General features: G+C 40.6%; 1 protein-coding gene across 1 annotated transcript in view; it reads left to right on the plus strand.

Moving 5' to 3' along the window:
• The window catches only part of LOC132900433 (adhesion G protein-coupled receptor E1-like), a 40,429-nt gene extending 27,345 nt beyond the window's left edge, over positions 1–13,084 (plus strand). The window contains exons 7-8 of the mRNA XM_060942525.1: positions 7,174–7,244; positions 11,754–13,084. Of these exons, the coding sequence (XP_060798508.1) occupies positions 7,174–7,244; positions 11,754–11,831 (149 nt within the window). The 3' untranslated portion in view covers positions 11,832–13,084. The remainder of the gene's footprint in view (positions 1–7,173; positions 7,245–11,753) is intronic.
• The last annotated feature ends 8,596 nt before the right edge of the window (positions 13,085–21,680 follow it).

The following is a 21,680-nucleotide window of genomic DNA, read 5'->3' on the forward strand; positions in this document are numbered from 1 at the left end:
GCAGACGCAAGCAAAGCCTTTACGTTGTCAAAGGCATCCTGACACTTGTCAGTCCACTGAAATGGAACTTTGGGACTAAGCAAGTGTTGCCTCTGACAAACTACAGATGCAAAATTTTTACAAAATGCCCTGGTCATCCCAAGAAATCTTCGAAGTGCTCGACGGTCTCCAGGCCCAGGGAAACTACAAACTGCTTCAACTTTGGCCCTTACAGGCCAGACTTCACCTCCACCCACCACCTTACCAAGATAGGTAACACTAGCCTTGCCAAACTTGCACTTAGCAAGATTTACTGTTAAGTTAGCTACAGCCAGTTGAGAAAAAAGTTCTTTGATTTGATCAATATGACTGGACCAATTACTACTGTATAGAACGACATCATCTAAATATGTGTCACACCCACACATCCCTGCCAAGACTCGATTAATGAGTCGTTGGAAGGTAGCAGGAGCGCTCCTAACCCCAAAGGGCATGACAATACTGCAGGAAATTATCCAGAGTTACAAAAGCAGATAACTCTTTAGCCCTAGATGTCAATGGGACCTGCCAGTATCCCTTTAGGAGATCAAACTTGCTAACAAATTTAACAGACCCAACACGGTCTATACAGTCATCACAGCGTGGTAAGGGGTAACAATCAGGTTTAGTAACTGCATTAAGGCATCTATAGTCAGTGCAGAAGCGATAACTCCCATCAGGGTTGTTTACTAGCAGGCAGGGAGAGCTCCATGCACTAAAACTTGGCTCAGCAAGGTCATGTGCCAACAGGTAGTCAACTTGTAGCAGTCCCCCCTTCATAGGATTGACCCGATATGCATGTTGTTTAATGGGCTGCACACCACACATCAATATTGTGCTCAATAACAGAGGTACGAGATGGAACATCAAGAAAAAAAAAAAAGACTTAAGGACTTAATCAACTCAATAACATCTGCTCTTTCCAACTCAGTCAGATGAGACAGGTGAGGGCAAGTCTGCTAAAAACTCTGAATTCTGTAGGCGACCCACCACCATTGCCTGTGAGGGGCCCCTAACCCCCTCATCCAACTCCTCACTGACAGGATACAAAGCCATAGAAGTATCCACCATAGAAGGCCCAAGTACAACACCAGTAGAGTCCACTACGGGCATGGTGGAAACCAAACTAACAGGTGTAGGTGCTAACAAATTAAGATAAGGCTTCAAAAGGTTAATGTGGCAAACTTGCACCTTCTTCCAACGATCTGGTGTGCTCAAGAGATAGTTACTGTGACATTTTACAACCTCATATGGACCACTAAATTTAGCTGGAAATGGGCTACTCAAAAGAGGCAAAAGTGCAAGGACCTTATCACCTGGAGCAAAAGTACACTGCTCTGCCTTGATTAAAAAAAGTCGCTTCATTTTTGACTGAGCTTTCTCAAGCTTATGTCTCACAGCAGCCCTAGCCTCATAAAGGCAGTAGCGAAACCCACTAACAATCCTGAACATTATCCACACTCCATTCATCTGCCAGAACTGCAGTTGGGCCTCTAACCACATGTCCAAATACCAGATCATTTGGGCTAAAGCCCAGACTTTCTTGAACTACCTCCCTGATGGCTAGCAATAGCCAGGGTAAACCCTCTTCCCAATCAGACCCAAGTTCTACACAGTAGGACCGGAGGATGGACTTCAGAGTCTGATGGAATCATTCTAGGGCCCCCTGACTCTGGGGATGGTAAGCACTGGCTATATTATGTCTCGCTTTCAATTGTTGCAATGCCCTTTTGAACTGCTTAGACATGAAATTGGACCCTTGGTCACTCTGAATGACCTTTGGAATTCCAAATGTGGACATAGTTACTCAGAGCCTTTAATACCGACTTGGCAGTGATTGATCTCAATGGGTATGCTGCCAGATACCGAGTGGATTGGCACATCACAGTCAAAAGGAAACTATGCCCCGCCTTAGAGCGGGGTAATGGGCCAACACAAATCAACAACAAGATGTTCAAAAGGAGTTGACACTACTGGAATAGACTGCAATGGAGCAACAGGAATCCGTTGGTTAGGTTTACCAGTTAGTTGACACACATGGCATGACTTTACATAAACAGACATCTTTTCACATTTTTGGCCAAAAGAACCTACGCATAATCCTATCATAGGTCTTTCTGACCCCAGTATGTCCAGCTACACCACTGTGGCCTAGATCTAGAATTGCCTTCCGAAATTGATGGAACAACCACTTGCAAAAATGTTTCAGTAGATGTTTTTCCTAAACACATATCTCCTATACAACAGTCCGTCCTGCAATAAATAAAGGGAGTTATTATACTGAGCTTGCTCAGATGCTCTCAAAGGTTTTAAGGAAGAATCAATGGCCTGCTCCTTTATCAATTCCTCACATGAAACCTTAAACAAATCAGGCAAAGAGACATCGAGCTTGTCATGTAGGATACAGGTACAAATTCACCATCAGCAACTTCTAAAGGAGGGTCTACCTTCTCAGCCTTAGTTTCCTCCTCAGTCATCACTCCCAACAGTAGTCGCTAGCTCCCCTACAGGCAGGTCAGAGGAAGTACCATCTACAACACCAGGTGAAGCAAGAAATGTATTCTCTAAAGGCACAATATCAGAATCGATACCACAGTTTACCATGGCGCGAGTAACAGCACATGCTGGAAACAAATCTAGGTTACCTAGTGGACTTGGGTCAGACATAACTAGTAACTTTTCCAAGCAGACAAACAGGCTTAATGATAGGTGGAGAGACAGCATCAGTAGAATCCCAAACTTTCCCCCCAGCTAAATCATTACCCAAAATAAATGAAACACCGGGTACAGGGAGACACTGACGCACTCCCACCACAACATCACCAGTGACTAGCTGAGAAGACAAGTGAACTGTGTGTAGAGGCACCTGCATGAATGTCGTTTCAAAACCCCTTACTAGAACATGTGCACCTGTGGCACTACTTTCAGAAAAAGGCAAAACATCAGCCAATATAAAAGATTGAGCTGCTCCAGTATCTCTCAGTATCCGCACTGGCACACAATGTGACTCACCCAGCAAAGACACCAAACCATCAGTAACAAAGGGGGGTATAGTAAGCATCAATACATTTACCTACTTCAGTAGCAACAGTAGACCCAACACTCATGGCACCAACAGACTGACCCATCCCACTAGAAGTCACCAAGCCAAAGCCTTTGGCACTCTTGTTCTTTTTATTGCGAGCTGCACAGTCATTTGCCTTATGCCCTACCCTCTTACAGTAAAAGCATGTGACTGTCGCTTTACTAGGGGAAGGGGGGGCGAGTAACGTTAAAAGATGTGGTGATATCAGAGGAAGATGCATGCTGCACATTATCCCCACCAGCAGGCTGTTTATTCCTAAAAGAATATCGGTGTTTACTTGGCTGGTTACCCCAGTGGCCCTCAGGAACACGCTTGTCCGTCACGCATTTGTCAGCAAGAACAGCAGCTTCCTCTAATTTAAGCACCTCCTGCTCATTCAGGCAAGTAGCCAGTGTCAGGCAGACAGTTTTTAAAATCCTCAAAGAACCATCTGTCTCAGGTCTTCTTTGGACACTACTTTTAGCGCACTGCACCATCGATCAAACTTTTTTTCGTGCAAATTCTACAAAAGTCTGCTGCTCTTTGTGTTCCTAAAGCGTTGGCGATAAGCCTCAGGGACCAACTCATAAGCATGCAAAATTGTCTTCTTAACCGTATCGTAATCCTTTGCCTGCTCAACAACTAACACAGAAAAAACCTCCTGTGCCTTACCAATGAAGACGCACTGCAATAAGAGAGGCCATACCTCTTTGGGCCAGCCATGTGTGGTTGCTACCCTTTCAAAGTGAGCAAAGTATCTATCCACATCCTCCTCAGAGAAGGGTGGAACAAGCCGTATATTTTTAGCAACATCAAACTTGGGTTCCTGGGGACTAACAGAATCACCTATGGGTGATGTGAGCTCACGTGAACCAAGCTCCGACTAGCCTTCACATGGCCAAGGCATGTTCTCGCTCTATCACGTTCTTCACACTCCAACTCCAAGCGCTTCAACTGCACCTGAAACTCGAGTTTCCTCAGCTCCACATCCCTCTGAAACTCTTGTTTCACTTTGAAAGTCCCGTCCTCGCTCTCAACCTTAGGTTCATCTAACTATGTCTGCAGTTCAAATGTAGTCGTCATTTCACCTACCACTAACACCCTTCTCCTGTAACTGATCTCTAACTGACAAAAACAATGACTCCTTTAAACTTCTCTCCTGTGATGTAATATGAAGTTCATAATATTCTGCCACTTCACACAGCTGTGCTTTTGTCATTATTGCCAACAAGTCTTCCGACGGACTGGCACAAAAATCTTCAACAGGCCCCATTATTAACTAGACTAAATTATAATAGGACACAACTAACTGAGAACAGCTCCCTACTCACCAATAGGTGCAAATTCAACACAGTGTAATTTACAAATGCCTAACCCAAAAGCAATCAGATAAACGAGGCACAGAAAAAAAAAAAAATCTCAGCTACTACTGCTTTTCTCACTCACAATAATGATTAAACTACCATTACACAATGTGCAAGAAATACACAAAAGCTGGTAAACACCAGAATAAATCACAAACGTACTTGTCGCAGTATCAAAGCGTACGCAAACAAGGTTAAACATGCACACCTCACCTTACAAAAGGCTACAAACTAACAAGTTGCAAACAGCGCGGCGCATGCACTAAACGAGGCACCAACCTCCACAAACTGCAACTTAAACAGCTTAATTAAGCGCAGCGAGACGGAGCACCATACCGGTCAACTTTGAGGTTTGAAAAAAAGGGATATTTCCCAGATTTTTAACTCAAAATAAGGGAAAATTTCAGAAAGTCATACCCTTCACCAAAAGTGGGTGTGTAGTTGAATGGGGGGCAATTTTCTGTCTAGTATTTGTGATTTCCTGTACTCTGGTGCATGTTGGTGATAGCCAAGACCCAAACTCAATATACTTATGGTTTATAGAGTGCATTTGTGAATAACCTATACATTTATTTTTATTTGCTTTCAGTGGTACCAGTTATTTCCCAAATTAAGGGCTAAAATACGTATCTTATGTTAAAATAAGAAAGGTCATTATATAACCAGTCAATAAATTCAATTCCATTGCAATTTATTATGATTTTACCATAGTCATGGCCTCGGAACACTAGATAGATTGATAGATAGTAATAAAGAGATAAAGAGTAATATAAGATATTAAACCAAGAGTGATTTAAAATGGGTAAGTTTCAGATAGAAAATAAAATAGACAATGAGTGGATAAAACAGATTAGTTTACACTAGGCTATTTATGAGGTCTTAGCCAGGACATACTTAATGTAAACATGTGTAGCTTACCTTTGATTATTTGGGAGGCTTTCGTTTTCCCCATGGAAAATTTATTTGCGATGGAAGAGTATGGGAACATTCCAGCCACGCACTTGTTGAAATCATCAAAGAAAGAGAGGCTAATGTTTTTCTTAGCTATTAGCATCGCCATCTTCACCTCAGACCTAATCAGTGTTGCCAGATACTGCTGACGTTTTCCAGCCCAAAATATGTTCAAAACCCACCAAAATGCACTTGAAACCGCCCAACTTGGGCAGGAAACCGCCCAATCTGGCAACACTGGACCTAATCACTTGTTCAGCCTCGCCTCCGGACGGAGTTCTGTAATTACTGATGCCTGAGAGGGCAGGGACGTGAATTGATGGCCCGACTTCCTGCTGTAAACTCCTGTCAGAGGCGCGTCATGAATTCTGGACCTTCCGACTTTTTTATATTGTGAAAATACGGGACTTTTATATAATGTGAAAATACGGGATATTTTCGGGAAAATAAAAAAAACGGGAAGACAGCGGGAAATAAGTCAAAATAAGGGATTTCCCGGGAAAAACGGGAGGGTTGACAGGTATGTAGAGCACCCGAACACAGAGCATCAATTGATCTAAAAATAGATCCGTGAAATGTTCTACGCGGTACTCCGCACACAAACAGTAGCCAATTAATGCGAACACATTCTACTGACAAAAAAAAAAAAAAAAAAAGAGGATAGACTTACCACATCCGCATGAACCACTTACCCCAACGTGACTCCAGGTGAGACCATCAGCCGGTCGCCGGCAAAATTCCTACAGCAAATAAAACAGTCCTCTGGTAACCTAATTACCTAGCCCCAGAAGCTAACTAACCTTGCTAGTCTTCAGGAGCCTGCTGGCCTTGGGGCGGCTGGTTAATGCTAAACTCGCAACAGTGTTGCACTGTTCGAAACGTGCCCGACAGGAGAGATAACTCCCGACCAGAATTACCCCCAAAAACAAATAACTAAAATAACAAAGGTAAAATAACCAGGGCACCGAAGGAAAGGCAATACCCAGCTGGAGCACTCTGCCTAACCAGAAACTGCAATAAAGCCAAACAAACCAAACAAATGGGCTCACCTGAAGCCACTTGAATCTATGATCCAAACCAATTAAACTCCCAGACGAGCACCCAAATTATGTAACGGCAGGCTCATTTACCATCATATAATGAGAGAGACAACAAAAGTAAGTTTTAAGAAATTTATTTAAACAACAAAAACCATGTCTAGGGATAAAATACAGGAGTGAGGTTATGCGTGAGTGGATACAAATAAAGAAGGGGTCAGTATACAAGATTGTGTTTAAAATAACAAAAAGAATGAGGCACAAGGAAAAAGAATACGCACTGAAGCCAGAAAGAGAACAAGAAGGTAGTACCAGTCAAGACAGAGAGAGAAAGAGCCTAGTGAGGCTATAGGCACCAGCCCCTTTATAGCCCCAGTTGACATTACAGGTGTACCTAATTAGATAATCAGGTACCAGGACCCAGCCCTGCCCGTGCACTGACAGTGTTGGGCTTGAAGGGGGCATAGCTGGGCGTAACAAATATAAGATTGTTTTTCCTTTGCTTGCAGTGACTGTATCAAGCTGGTGACCCTCTGATATCACCAAACTTTTACGGTCTTCTTTTGGGATGCTTTTCCAGACTTGTAGCATTGCTTCTAAAATGAATCTGGATAATCTAATTTATATAATATTGTTTTTTCCCGCCTATAAAACTATGCTAAAACTAAGAATGTGTTTACCAGTTTTTGGGTAAGGATATTGAAACTTCCTTCAAACATATACTCTTGTTCTTTTCCAGACACCAGTGGGCATGGTGAGAACACGACCATCTACATGAGTAAACCAGGTTTTACGAAAAATACAGGACAGGTAAAATTTACTGCAAGGCAAGAAGTTGCATGCAATGGTGAGATGGTATGTGTTTGTTGTGCTGCTTTGACTGCTGTATGATTGGTTTAAATGTACAGTGGTGCTTGAAAGTTTGTGAACCCTTTAGAATTTTCTATATCTCTGCATAAATATGACCTAAAACATCATCAGATTTTCACAGAAGTCCTAAAAGTAGATAAAGAGAACCCAGTTAAACAAATGAGACAAAAATATTATACTTGGTCATTTATTTATTGAGGAAAATGATCCAATATTGCATATCTGTGAGTGGCAAAAGTATGTGAACCTCTAGGATTAGCAGTTAATTTGAAGGTGAAATTAGAGTCAGCTGTTTTCAATCAATGGGATGAAAATCAGGTATGAGTGGGCACCCTGTTTTATTTAAAGAACAGGGATCTATTGAAGTCTGATCTTCACAACACATGTTTGTGGAAGTGTATCATGGCACAAACAAAGGAGATTTCTGAGGACCTCAGAAAGTGTTGTTGATGCTCAACAGGCTGGAAAAGGTTACAAAACCATCTCTAAAGAGTTTGGACACCACCAATCCACAGTCAGACAGATTGTGTACAAATGGAGGAAATTCAAGACCATTGTTACCCTCCCCAGGAGTGGTCAACCAACAAAGATCACTCCAAGAGCAAGGCGTGTAATAGTCGGCGAGGTCACAAAGGACCCCAGGGTAACTTCTAAGCAACTGAAGGCCTCTCTCACACTGGCTAATGTTAATGTTCATGAGTCCACCATCAGGAGAACACTGAACAACAATGGTGTGCATGGCAGGGTTGCAAGGAGAAAGCCACTGCTCTCCAAAAAGAACATTGCTGCTCGTCTGCAGTTTGCTAAAGATTGTGTGGATAAGCCAGAAGGCTATTGGAAAAATGTTTTGTGGACAGATGAGACCAAAATATAACTTTTTGGTTTAAATGAGAAGCGTTATGTTTGGAGAAAGGAAAACACTGCATTCCAGCATAAGAACCTTATCCCATCTGTGAAACATGGTGGTGGTAGTATCATGGTTTGGGCCTGTTTTGCTGCATCTGGGCCAGGATGGCTTGCCATCATTGATGGAACAATGAATTCTGAATTATACTAGCGAATTCTAAAGGAAAATGTCAGGACATCCGTCCATGAACTGAATCTCAAGAGAAGGTGGGTCATGCACCAAGACAACCACCCTAAGCACACAAGTTGTTCTACCAAAGAATGGTTAAAGAAGAATAAAGTTAATGTTTTGGAATGGCCAAGTCAAAGTCCTGACTTTAATCCAATCAAAATATTGTGGAAGGACCTGAAGTGAGCAGTTCATGTGAGGAAACCCACCAACATCCCAGAGTTGAAGCTGTTCTGTATGGAGGAATGGGCTAAAGTTCCTCCAAGCCGGTGTGCAAGACTGATCAACAGTTACCTGAAATGCTTAGTTGCAGTTATTGCTGCACAAAGGGGTCACACCAGGTACTGAAAGCAAAGGTTCACATACTTTTGCCACTCACAGATATGTAATATTGTATCATTTTCCTCAATAAATAAATGACCAAGTATAATATTTTTGTCTCATTTGTTTAACTGGGTTCTCTTTATCTACTTTTATAGGTCATATTTATGCAAATATAGGTCATATTTATGCAAAAATATAGAAAACTCTAAAGGGTTCACAAACTTTCAAGCACCCCTGGATAGGGAATCTACACTCACTGGCCACTTTAATAGGAACTTGTTCTTGATTCTAAGATTCTTGTTCTTAGCTGCAGGAGTGGAACCCAATGTTGCATGCTGAGATGCTTTTCTGCTCACCATGGTTGTAAAGCGTGATTATATGAGTTACTATATCCTTCCTGGCAGCTTGAATCAATCTGGTCATCTCTCTCTGTCTGTCTGATTACCAGTTTCTCTCTGCCAGCACACAAGAGATAGACCTAACTAAACTGTCGGTAATTAGCCAAAGGTGATTATCATCACACATTACCTGTTGGTTCGACCTGCCTCTTCTCTATCCACAACTGAAGCTCTACCACATTCCCCCACCACCTGACTCAGTCTGGGAAGCTGTCCAGCCTGCAGCTGACCTGGTGGGAAAGGTAATCTGCCACCACCATCTGTGCCCTTGGCCTGTGGACTACCTTGAATGAACTGCCAGATACCATCAAGCAATCCATGCATTGGCATCTTTCATGTGGTGGAGACCCTGGAGCAGGGCATGATCAGAAGAAAGGGTGAAAGGACATCCTAGGAGGTAGTATTGGAGGATGAGGATCACCCACTTGATGGCCAGATACTCCTTCTCAATGTGGCTATACTTGGTCTCTCTCACTGAGAGCTTCTGGCTGATGTACAGCATGGGGTGTTCCTCCTCCTCTACCACCTGGGATAAAATGGTCCCAAGCCCTCTGTCCAATGTGTCAGTCTACAGAGGAAAAGGGAGAAAAAAAGTCAAGCAAATGCAATAGATGGCCCCCACACAAAACCGCTTTTACCTGAGCAAAAGCCTGTTTGAACAGGACCACATCTGGAGCCCCCTTTTTAGTGAGGTCAGTCAATGGGCTGATGGCATCCAAAAAATTAGGCACAAACTTCCAATAGTGGTTAGCCAGCACCAGGAACTGCCTCACCCCCTTTTTGGTCTTGGGTCTCAGGCAGACTGCAATCACTGCTGATTTATCAATTTGGGGATGCACCTGCCCATGGCCCAAGTGGAAGCCTAGATACTCAAATATCAAGCTGCTTCTTCAGCTGCTCCTGTTAGAGGTTGCCACAGCAGATCATTCTTCTCAATTTATGATCCGCATATTTGATATGGTGTAGGTTTTTTGCACCAGATGCCCTTTCTGACACATGTCTTTGAACTGTGGGAGGAAACCCATACAGACAGGGAAGAACACGCAAATGCCACACAAAAGGCCCATGTCAGCCATGAGGTTTGAACCTGGAACATTCTTTGTGAGGCAACAGTGCTAACCACTGCACCACTGTGTTGCCTAATTAGCAACCAAGTTTTTTTTATTTATTTTATTTTCACACATCTAATAGGTCAACTGGCTGGTTAGTTGCCTGTCTGCATCTATCTTGAGCACATTTCATCTACCGCCATCTTGCTAGGCCTGTCTCAGCTTCACCAGATGTGATGTTCATCCTTTGGGGTCAAAGATGACCATGACTTCAATTTGGTAGGTGCTCAGACACCCAGGGGGCTGCCAAACTCTGCTGCTGCTTCGTTCCAGCAGAGAGCAACCCTATGCCCTAGGCCACCTGTGTGCAGGTTCATGACTACAGCTTCCAGTGTTCCCACCCCTGCTGCTTCGCCATTTGCCTATCGCCAAAGGATTTGAATTTGAAGTCATGACTTGCATGTGACTTGGATTAAAGTGAGGGAGAGTTGCACAGCCGTCAGCCTCACTCTATCATCCTGACCTAACTGGGTCCAGGGGCAAGACAGAATCAAGACAGCTGAAGCTAGGTTGGGATGCAGTGGATGGCCAACAATGTTCTGTGTATTGCACTGTGACCTGATCACACTCCACAAACGCTTTGCTAGGTCCATCTTCCTACCCATTGAACCACCAGGTGGTGGTCTCCTCCACGCAGTTTGCCAAGTCCAGTCTTTGGTCATAACCCTGACCAGGGGAGCGAGGGGTTGCTAGTGCTTGCTCAAGGCACCACCCCAGGCTCGTGGAGGGAAGGAGACACCTTATTACTCCATTGCATGGTGGTCAAGGACGACACATGCCCACATGTGTGTTTCCTCTGGGTGCTCTGGTTTTCCCCACAGTTCAAAGATAGGTTACCACACATACAACAATTCACACATACATTCATACCTATGGGCAATTTAGAGTTACCCAGTTAACCTAACTGCATGTCTTTGAACTGTGGGGGAAACTGGAGCACCTGGAGGAAACCCACACAGACATGGGAAGAACATACAAACTCCACACAAAAGGTCCCTATCAGCCGTGAGGTTCAAACCTGAAATATCCTTGCTGTGAGGCACCAGTGCTAACCACTGCACCACCGTGCTGCCTGATTAACAAACATCAGTATCTGGGCAAAATCCAAAATCACAAACTAAGGAGAGCAGAGTATATTTAAAGCCAGAATACACAAAAATCAAGGCTTGACACGTTCAGGTAGGCACATGCCGAGTGTTATTTTGCGATGTGAATGTGGAAATGGAGTCTTTATGTACTGTGTGTTAGTGACCTTATTTTTAGCACCATATTTTTAAAATGTTTGTTTTGCCATCATATAAGGAATTCTGGTAGGACTCATGGCCCAGCAAGTGTCTGACATGTCTATATTTTTATTGTTCTTCACTTTAAACAGGGACATACAAGTTAATTTATACTAATTTATAGTAATTTATTCTTGGGTGAAATCTGTGTACGTTTTTATTATTACTTAGAAACCAAGTTAATACTGTGCAGTTTTGATATTGTCTGCAAGTAAATGAAAGTCTTCACAGATAAAGCTGAATCTCTTCTTTTCTTGCAGGCACCAGAAAAAGTTCTGAAGACAAAACTCTGTATGTTGCTGATGCTGAGTGCTATAAAACCAGCGTTTATTGTGTGAAAGCTTAACTCGGCACCAGACAGAAGCAGTTTGAGCCGATTGTTCCCACATTTGTACCTGTGGTTCTCTAGATACTGATGTTCTACCAGTGACATGTTTATATAATCTTCTATTCTAAATATTGAAATCTAAAAAATATGCAGTAATAAACAGAAAAACAGCAGTTATGCAGTAATTAGCAGAAAATTTGACCTGCATGAGGGCAATTCCATGTAAATGTCAACCTAACCATGCAAAAATAAAGCAACATGTAATACATCAAAACCACTCCCAGAGATATCACCTTGGCCTGTATTTTACAGATGTGAATAAGTTGAACCAATTTGTAACCAACCTAATATGTCACTGTTAGTCTTTCTTTCTTATAAGGTAAAACCCAAGCTAAAATCAACTTTGATCATGTACAATTCTATATTATTGCCACAAGCCACAGAAATGTATGCTAAAATCCACAAAACAGCAAAACAATAGCCATCCTAAATATTATTTAAGAACTTTGATAGTTTTAGCTGATATTTAGAGAGTTTTTCAAAGGGTTATGGTGGTTAAATTGCTGATTTTCTAAACATATGCCATGTCTATTTCAGACGCGTCACATCCATAACGGAATTTCGTCACATCCATAACGCTGACTTTTCCTTCCGAAACTCTGCATGAAGTACAAAATATTTTAAACAAAGATTTTTTAATATTCACCTTGGACCCCTCTATCAAATGGATATCTCCATTTCGACATTAGGTTTACGATTTCACAGAGTTTGATAAAAATGTACAGTCACCCAAGAAAAGTGATACTTTTTCTGTCACGTCCATAACGCATCTTTTATTGGCATTTTCTGGCATGCCCTAGATGTACTATGGGAATTGTTCTTGTTCTATCACTTCTCCAGTATGGTACAGCCTTAAAATGTGCAACACCTGTTTAAATACTGGGAGACAATAAAACATGCACTGGGTCATTTGTTGCCATTTTGAGTTCAAGTGTCACGTCCATAACGCTGGAATTGCTCACAATCAAGATAATTCTAAAATAAATGTAAGAATTATTTTATATTGATATAATTAAAGTTTTCTATTGTATTATATCTTACATGTAGTGGCTTAAGGTGACCTAATAATTGTCATTCCTCTCATGTGATACAGTCAATGCTAAAAGCCTATCAAAATTAAAAAAAAAAAATCCAAATACAGTATTTTGCTTTTTAAGTTTTTAAAAAATCTTTAAGTATTTAAGCATCAAATGATGGCATTATATAAATGTTATTTTCTTAATCTTTTATTTTTATTATTTCTTTTTTAATATTTATTTCTGCATTTATTTTCCTGTTCTTTTATTTAATTTTTTATTCATTTTCTTTTTCTTTTTCAACATTTATTTTCTTATTCCTTTATTTTTATTTATTTCCTTATTTTTATTTTTGCATTTATATTCCTATTCTTTTATTTTCATTTTTATTCATTTTCTTATTCTTTTTCAAAATTTATTTTCTTATTTTTATTTCTGCATTTATTTTCCTGTTCTTTTATTTGAATTTCTATTCATTTTGTTACATTTTTCAATATTTCTTATTTTTATTTCTGCCATTATTTTCATATTCTTTTTTTATTTTTATTCATTTTCTTTTTTTTAACATTTATTTTCTTATTCTTTTTCAGATTTATTATTTTTCATGGCACTCCTGTGACTCTATACCTTCTGCAAGGTTCAATAAAATGCTTTTTTGATTTGCTGAAGTGTTTTCCCCTCAGGATATTTCGGCCCAAGTGCTTGGTTTTTTTGTTTTCCTTTCATTGCTAGCATGGGCGTAACCACCATAGGCACTGGGGGGGACATGCCCCCCCCCAATATTGGGAAAGTACCAATCTGTCCCCCCCAATATTTGGCGTATTAAATCAATATGAGACAAATAATATGCCATCCTGAACCATGGCTATATAATGAATCCTTCATTTGTTATGTCCGATTTACTTTCAATTTAGGAAGCACAGAGAAACAAACAAACAAACAAAAAACTTTGTGACCACCCCCTATCACTGGCATAAAGTATACCCCCGCAGCCCCCGCCAGGCAGGGGGGGGCGACCGCTAGGGGGGGCCCGTCGCCCGATATGATTCAATGCACGAAAAAGTCCGATGAAACATGAAAATAATAAACACAACAATGAAGCATACCAGAGAAAAAAGTGGTGCTCAAAAGCGGCAAATCAAAAAGAAAAAAGAAGAATTTACATCCACACTGCCCAAAATTTCATCCGTTTTTGGGAGAGTTAGGCCTTATCCTCCAGTTCATGATGCGCTAACAGGTAGGGCCATGGGGGGGGAATAGTGCAGTTAAAACGAGGCTAATGAGTGAAAAAGTACCTGATTTAAAATGGGATTTGAATAAAAGTTACTTTTTATTTTCTTTCTTCTCAATAATTCAATGTTTCTTTTTCTTGAATATTGTTCTCCATGACCACCAGCCATCATCCAACACATTGATCCAAGATAGGTTGGTTATGTAAAATAGTTAAAAAAAAAAAAAAACTGCACGCAAGGTAGCGTAATTTTCTTTAATTTCCGCCAGATTGTTTTATTATTTTGCTGCATTTCATTTTTACTCAGTAGGCCTTTTCAGGCCTGGTTCCACTGTAATTGAATAAGATACCTAGGTCAAAATTTACTTGAGTAAAATTAAAATTACTCATTTTTATATTACTCATAAAACTTCTCATAACAGTAACGTGAGTAAATATTAGTTGCTTGCACCCCTGTGTTTGACAGATTTATTCTTTATGCAAACTTTTACTTCAACTTATGATGTATTTTATTTAACCATACTCTGGCTTTTAAAACAGTTTCATTTTTATTTTCCTAAACCTTATTGAACCTTATGTAATTATCATTATTAATGTTACTGTTATCGTTACTGCTTACTGAGCTGTATGAACTGTGAGCTTTGTCACATCATACACCATTTTTATTGTTGGATTTATTTGTAATAAATGGATAGCCTACTCTGCTGGTGTACTGAATATGAATGAATTAACAAAACATCTAGGCCTATGGGTTAGGCAGTCCTATACGTGTTTAAATGGGCCTGGGCTGTCAGGGGCTGAGCCCTGGCACTTTTTTCACACTTTTCAGCAATCAAAAGAGAGATATACAGAGAGAGAGTGAGAGGGAGAGAGAGAGGAGGCCGTGGCAGGGTGGCCTTGGGGGGGGAGGGGGCCCACACTTTTAGTAGCTGCAGGGGGGCCCCAAGTACTTGCGTTACGCCAGTGCCCCCTATGATTGTGCACTTGGGTCAGCCCATGATGCCGTAGTGCGGCTTAGTTGGTTTGAAAATCCACTCAGTCGGACTGTCAGGTAGGCTGCTGGTGGACACATTCAAATGGCGGTAGCCGCAAAGAAAAGGAAGGACCAACGGGCTGACATTCGCCTTTTTTTCCAGACGAGTCACAGACATGATGAGTCTGTCACAGAGAGTCACAGGCATGATGGAGGAAGGGAACAGACAGAGACCTGCTCTGAAGATGAACTGGTAAAGAGCATTGTATTACGAGCCCTTAAAACAACTTTACATTATTTTTAACCTCATCATAGGCTGCATGTCATCAGTAGGCTAGTAATAAGAGCATACTATCCTTTAATTAAATGTAAATAAATTAAATAAAATTATCATTTTGGTCACTCATAATTATCATTTTGGTCAGTCCCTCTATAAGAGGGCTCTCACTGACGTCACCCGAAACCGGAAGTAAACAGACCCTGCGCCATATTGGAAGACCAACAAACTCGTGATTAGGGGGAAATAACAGCAGCGGTATGTGAACCCACGAGAATAAAGTGGAGTGGCAAACGACTTAAACAAACAAATCTGAGCTGTTTTATTTATGATTTATTGGCCCAACAGTAGACTTGAAAGAAACCTGTGTGAGACTTGGCAAAAAACTGTGGATATAATGGATAAGTCTGTGCATCGGTGGTGTAGTGGTTAGCGCTGTCGCCTCACAGCAAGAAGGTCCTGGGTTTGAGCCCCGGGGCCGGCGAGGGCCTTTCTGTGTGGAGTTTGCATGTTCTCCCCGTGTCCGCGTGGGTTTCCTCCGGGTGCTCCGGTTTCCCCCACAGTCCAAAGACATGCAGGTTAGGTTAACTGGTGACTCTAAATTGACCGTAGGTGTGAATGTGAGTGTGAATGGTTGTCTGTGTCTATGTGTCAGCCCTGTGATGACCTGGCGACTTGTCCAGGGTGTACCCCGCCTTTCGCCCGTAGTCAGCTGGGATAGGCTCCAGCTTGCCTGCGACCCTGTAGAAGGATAAAGCGGCTAGAGATAATGAGATGAGATGAAGTCTGTGCATGATCTGTGGACACTTTGAGGTAAGCAAACGCAAGAAATTCAGATTTAAAACATGCTAAATTGGCCCCAAGTTGATCTGGATGAGGAGCAAGCCTCCCAGACTGCTACAATTTAATAATAATAATAATAATTTAGGATGGTTTGCGGCTTGCTCTCCCTCCTATTATATAAATAAAGCATAGTTGTTGTGTAGGCATATATCATAAATACATATGTATAATTTGGATAAATTAACCTAAATTATGGATACCTTAATAGGAACAAAAAGTATTAATTTTTCAACTGAAAAGATATATTATTAAAAGATAAATATCAACAAGATTACCTTGGCCATAACTATGTGTAGGTTATTCTTAGCAACAGCTGTAATATCACGAACCAAGCCACTAACAACATAATTGTAAGCCTGTAGCCCTTTGTAGGCCTTCAAGTCATCAGCAGTGTAGGCACTGGGTGTAAACAACAAATAGTTTACAATGTCTGGGTAGCAAACAGATGGCAGAATTGGTGTCCGGTCCTCCTTATGTTTCCATTCTCCATTTCCCCAAGTCTTATCATATGGGTCAAACCCATCAATCACAGCGAGTTTCTCCACATACCGTGCCCTTTCTGCAGCTGGTAATATACTCACATAACCAGAATTATCAGCCATCGTGTCACTTCACTCTCGCTCGTAGTTTGTTTTATATTGTGAGTATGTATGTATGTACTTGAGGTCTTCCAATATGGCGCCCTAACAAAATCTCGTGGTACGGTGACGTCACGCGGTAGCCCTCTATTCTTGAATGCCTCCATATTTTTGGGCCATTTATTTAGATAAAGTCAATATATTTTCTACAAAGTTCTATGTTGTTTTGACCTATTAACCAGGGTAATGCTCCTTTCTATTGCTTTGGTAGCCATTTTTTTGTAGCAATTTGGCATTTCTGCATTTGTTTGAAGTGTGTGTGTGTGTGTGTGTGTGTGTGTGTGTGTGTGTGTGTGTGTGTGTGAGTGAGACTAGCTCTGGTGTGACAGATTTTCATGCAGTGTTTTACATGTTTTTTGTATGTTGTATTGCGTTACATGTTTTGCAGTTGCACATTCTGTTGTTTTGTGTTTTGCCTGATACACAAGAAAAAAACAAGATATAAATGTTAACATGTTCATTGGGAATTGTATTTATCAAAACAATGTTCTAGATAAGCACATCTTTATCAATAGGCCCATATGAAAATTGCGCGAAATGCACTTAAAAATATTTTGGGACGGGCTCAAATTTGGACCCCCCCAATATTTATACCATGGTTACGCCCTTGATTGCTAGACATGTGCATGTTTGTTAACCCTGTGGATACAAATCTGTGCTGTGTTTTGTTATGCAATTAAGAAGAAGGAGGAAGTGAAGATCGAATTGTTATGGATACCTGGGACTTAAAACTGAAATGATATACAATTCTGTGACATTCAGGATTTTTATAATTAATTTTTGGCACTTAAATACTTTTTTTTCTGTGACTGTCTCCTTCGTACTTTATTATCCACTCCATTATCCTTCAACAGAAATGGTGTACATCAGACACACTAGCTGCACTTATAGTTTGCCATTTAGTGTGGATTTATTACATTTAATTAATATAATTGGCTATAAATTCAGATGGCTGCAGAGTATTTTAACCTAGCCCAATCTGGCAACCCAGTCATCAACTGTCTGTTGGTTTCTTTTCCTTCTCCCCTGAAAGTGTTCATAAAGCGAGTATGGTGCAGGAAAAATCCTTCCCCTATGTGCCATCCGTATCTCCTGGTTTTGGTTGAGTTACATCTAATTGTGTGTGGTTCTTAACACAGCTATGTGGAGTTTTTCAATAATTTAACACCGAGGTGTTTGTAGGTGATGCTGTTATCTATGATAACCTTTTTAACTCTTGTAGCACTGACAATATGAGAATTCAAGAAAGTATTTGAAATAAACACACTGTCCACTTTATTAGCAACACTCTAGAGCCTGTGTGTATGTGGGGAAACCATGGCCTAATGGTTAAAGCAGCAGCTTTGGGACTGAAAGGTCTCATCTCGTTATCTGTAGCCGCTTTATCCTGTTCTACAGGGTCGCAGGCAAGCTGGAGCCTATCCCAGCTGACTACGGGCGAAAGGCGGGGTACACCCTGGACAAGTCGCCAGGTCATCACAGGGCTGACACATAGACACAGACAACCATTCACACCTACGGTCAATTTAGAGTCACCAGTTAACCTAACCTGCATGTCTTTGGACTGTGGGGGAAACCGGAGCACCCGGAGGAAACCCACGCGGACACGGGGAGAACATGCAAACTCCGCACAGAAAGACCCTCGCCGGCCACGGGGCTCAAACCCAGGACCTTCTTATTGTGAGGCGACAGCGCTAACCACTACACCACCATGCCGCCCGGACTGAAAGGTCATTGGTTCAATTCCCTGGACCAGCAGGAATGGCTGAAGTGCCCTTGAACATGGCACCTAACCCCCAACTGCTCCCTGGTATGTTGTATGTTGCTTTGGAAAAGAGTGCCTGCTAAATGCCTGTAATGTAAATCCCAGAAGTTCCTAGAAATCTGGAACCAACAACCATGCCATGATCAAAGTCACTGAGATCATGTGTTTGATGTGGATGCTAACTGAAGTTCCTCACCTGTACAGTATCTGCATGACTTTATATATATTAGCACAGATGATTGGATAAAAAAAATCTAAATTACAAACTCAAATGGGAAGTTCATTAGAATTGATCAGTATTACAAAAACTTTTTTGCGAGGCAAAAAAGACTGGTGTGTATAAGACAGGGAAAAAAATCTTAATTGTGTCTATCTCTGTGTGTGGTACAGAACTGTACAAGTGTGATGAAGTGTTATTCTGGAGGAACGCTAACACAAGCAACACGCTGTGATATAACAGGAACGAACTCATTTCATGGCTGTTCCACAACATTAAACATAACTACAAACACATAAAAAGTACAATATGTGGTTCACTGATAAACAAAACAAAAAATTAGAAAAAATATTCCTGTGGTATAGGAAGAAAAACACATTGGGACATGCTGTTATAGAAAAATATAACATTTTGCGCTTTCACAGTACCCATGTCATTGATTATTTTCCTATAGCAGCATAACACTGAGTGTTTTATTCCTTGCATGTTCTTTTTTCAATCAGTGTAACAGATTGTAGAAAATCTGTTTGGACAAATGAAACACTTAGTCAAAGCACTGCATGTTATAACCACAGCATGCACATGCAGTGTCCTCCAAAATTAATGGCACATTTCCTGGGAAAAGTAGCAAAAGTAATAGTATAAAATAAACATTATAGACAATGATACAAAAAATTTCAATCAACCAGTAGAGAAATGGATCTTAGAAAAAGTGTTCTGCAGTTTTTAAGGCTTCATTGTATAATTAAAGGTTCTTCAAAAAAAAAAAGAAGAAGAAAGGCTTCTGTTTGTGCTCCCAAAAATACTCTTTAAATCTAATACCTTATCAAAAAAAAAAAAGATTGTCCCTTTGAACAAGCCCTTAAAGGTTTCATGTAGAACCCGACAACAAACTTAAATTATTGATCATATTTTCTTTTTAATACATAGAACCTGTCAGGTGTTCAGCATTCAACTAAACTGTCCTAGTATGTGATATACAGTTGGAAAACAGATTCTTTGAGGGTGGTGTAGTGGTTAGTGCTGTCGCCTCACAGCAAGAAGGTCCGGGTTCGAACCCAGCGGCCGGCGAGGGCCTTTCTGTGTGGAGTTTGCATGTTCTCCCCGTGTCTGCGTGGGTTTCCTCCGGGTGCTCCGGTTTCCCCCACAGTCCAAAGACATGCAGTTAGGTTAACGTGGGGCGGCCTTGGGCTGAGGTGCCCTTGAGCAAGGTACCAAACCCCTGACTGCTCCCCGGGCGCTCTGGTGTGGCTGCCCACTGCTCTGGGTGTGTGCATGTGTTCACTGCTTCAGATGGGTTAAATGCAGAGGATGAATTTCACTGTGCTTGAAATGTGCATGTGTCAAATAAAGGTTTCTCTTTAAGGGTTCTTTAAGGATACTTAAACCCAAAAAGGATTTGACTTGGAGTTTAGTGAAAAAAAAATTAAGAATTTGTGAAGTCTGTTAAGATTTGATTGTGTCTTATGTTTCCTTGCTGAATTAAAAAAAAAAAAATCTGAAAAACCCAAAGAAAGATGAGATGAAATTAGGCAACAATAGTTAAGTTTCTAATCAAAAATGTTGTACAGTGGAACTATTGTATATAGTCTAAATAGATGGATAAATAGGTCATTGGGTGACTGAGTTATCAGCTAACATATAGCTGTTATAAAATATATATACTGTATATTTATTCTATCCATGTTCACTGGATATGAGCAATCATGCACTCTGATTGACTACTCTACTACTAGGATATCAGCTCATATACCATGAGTAGAGAAAAATAAAATGGTGGAGTGTGTTGCTGAACCAACCGAGGATGAAATAAAAATGCTACTAAAAAACAAAACCCCCCAAAATAAAAAAGCAACAAAATATGGAATAAAAGTATTTGATGGCAAGAATGTATGTTTTTTTTACATTTTCAAGAATTATTATCGCATGTTTTACAAATTGCTCCTGCCATTTCGCCGGTTTGTTTACATTCTAAGTGGAAATGATTTGGACAGACATTTTGTATAAAGTTTTTATTTATCAAATTTGCAGAAAATAAAAATAAAAATGCCCTGTTTCTCAAAATCCAGTGAATGTGGATAGAATAAAACAGTTATTCCACTCAATCTCATCATACATGGCTTATAGCCTACTCGGTGCTACGCGCCTCATCGGCTATCAGCTCATGTACGACTCGATTTCATGGAATACTTGTTCAATATAAAAAGTAAGAGACATTCTGCAATGTTTTTATCAGCAGGACATTTCTGATTCCAATTGCAAAGTAATTCATAAAAAAAAAAATAAAAAAGTGGTGGAAAATTGTGGTCAGTTGTAATATGATTTCATCATTTGGATTTGAATATTATATTATTATTATTATTATTATTATTACATTTTTACAAAGAAAGTCTGTGTAATATCCTGGCAGCTCATACTACGAACATTTTAAGATAGAGATTATATTTGCAGTACTGTATTTATACACAAGATGCTGACAAATGACTAACTCCACATAAAATAAACAGCCAGCCCACTGTATCAGTCAGTATTCTCTGAGAGGCTGAGCTGCTTTTTCACATGTATTTTATTTATATTCATCATTTTCTGTCTGATACAGCACTAAAAGAAATTGGTTAGAGACTCTAAAGAGGATCAAAAGGTTGCTGGATTGATTCCCTGGACCAGCAGAAATGACTGAAGTGCCCTTGAGCAAGGCACCTAACTGGCAAGAGTGGTGGCGTACCTTGTGTCTGATTAGCCAAAGAAAAGCTGAAGATGTAATCATCATTTTGGGTGGTGCCCGACCGAAATGAAAATGTAATGTAATGAAGACTGGAGAATTTTCTGTGGCAGAAAC

This window comes from Neoarius graeffei, chromosome 16 (genome assembly GCF_027579695.1).
Source record: "Neoarius graeffei isolate fNeoGra1 chromosome 16, fNeoGra1.pri, whole genome shotgun sequence".
In the NCBI taxonomy this organism is placed as follows: domain Eukaryota; kingdom Metazoa; phylum Chordata; class Actinopteri; order Siluriformes; family Ariidae; genus Neoarius; species Neoarius graeffei.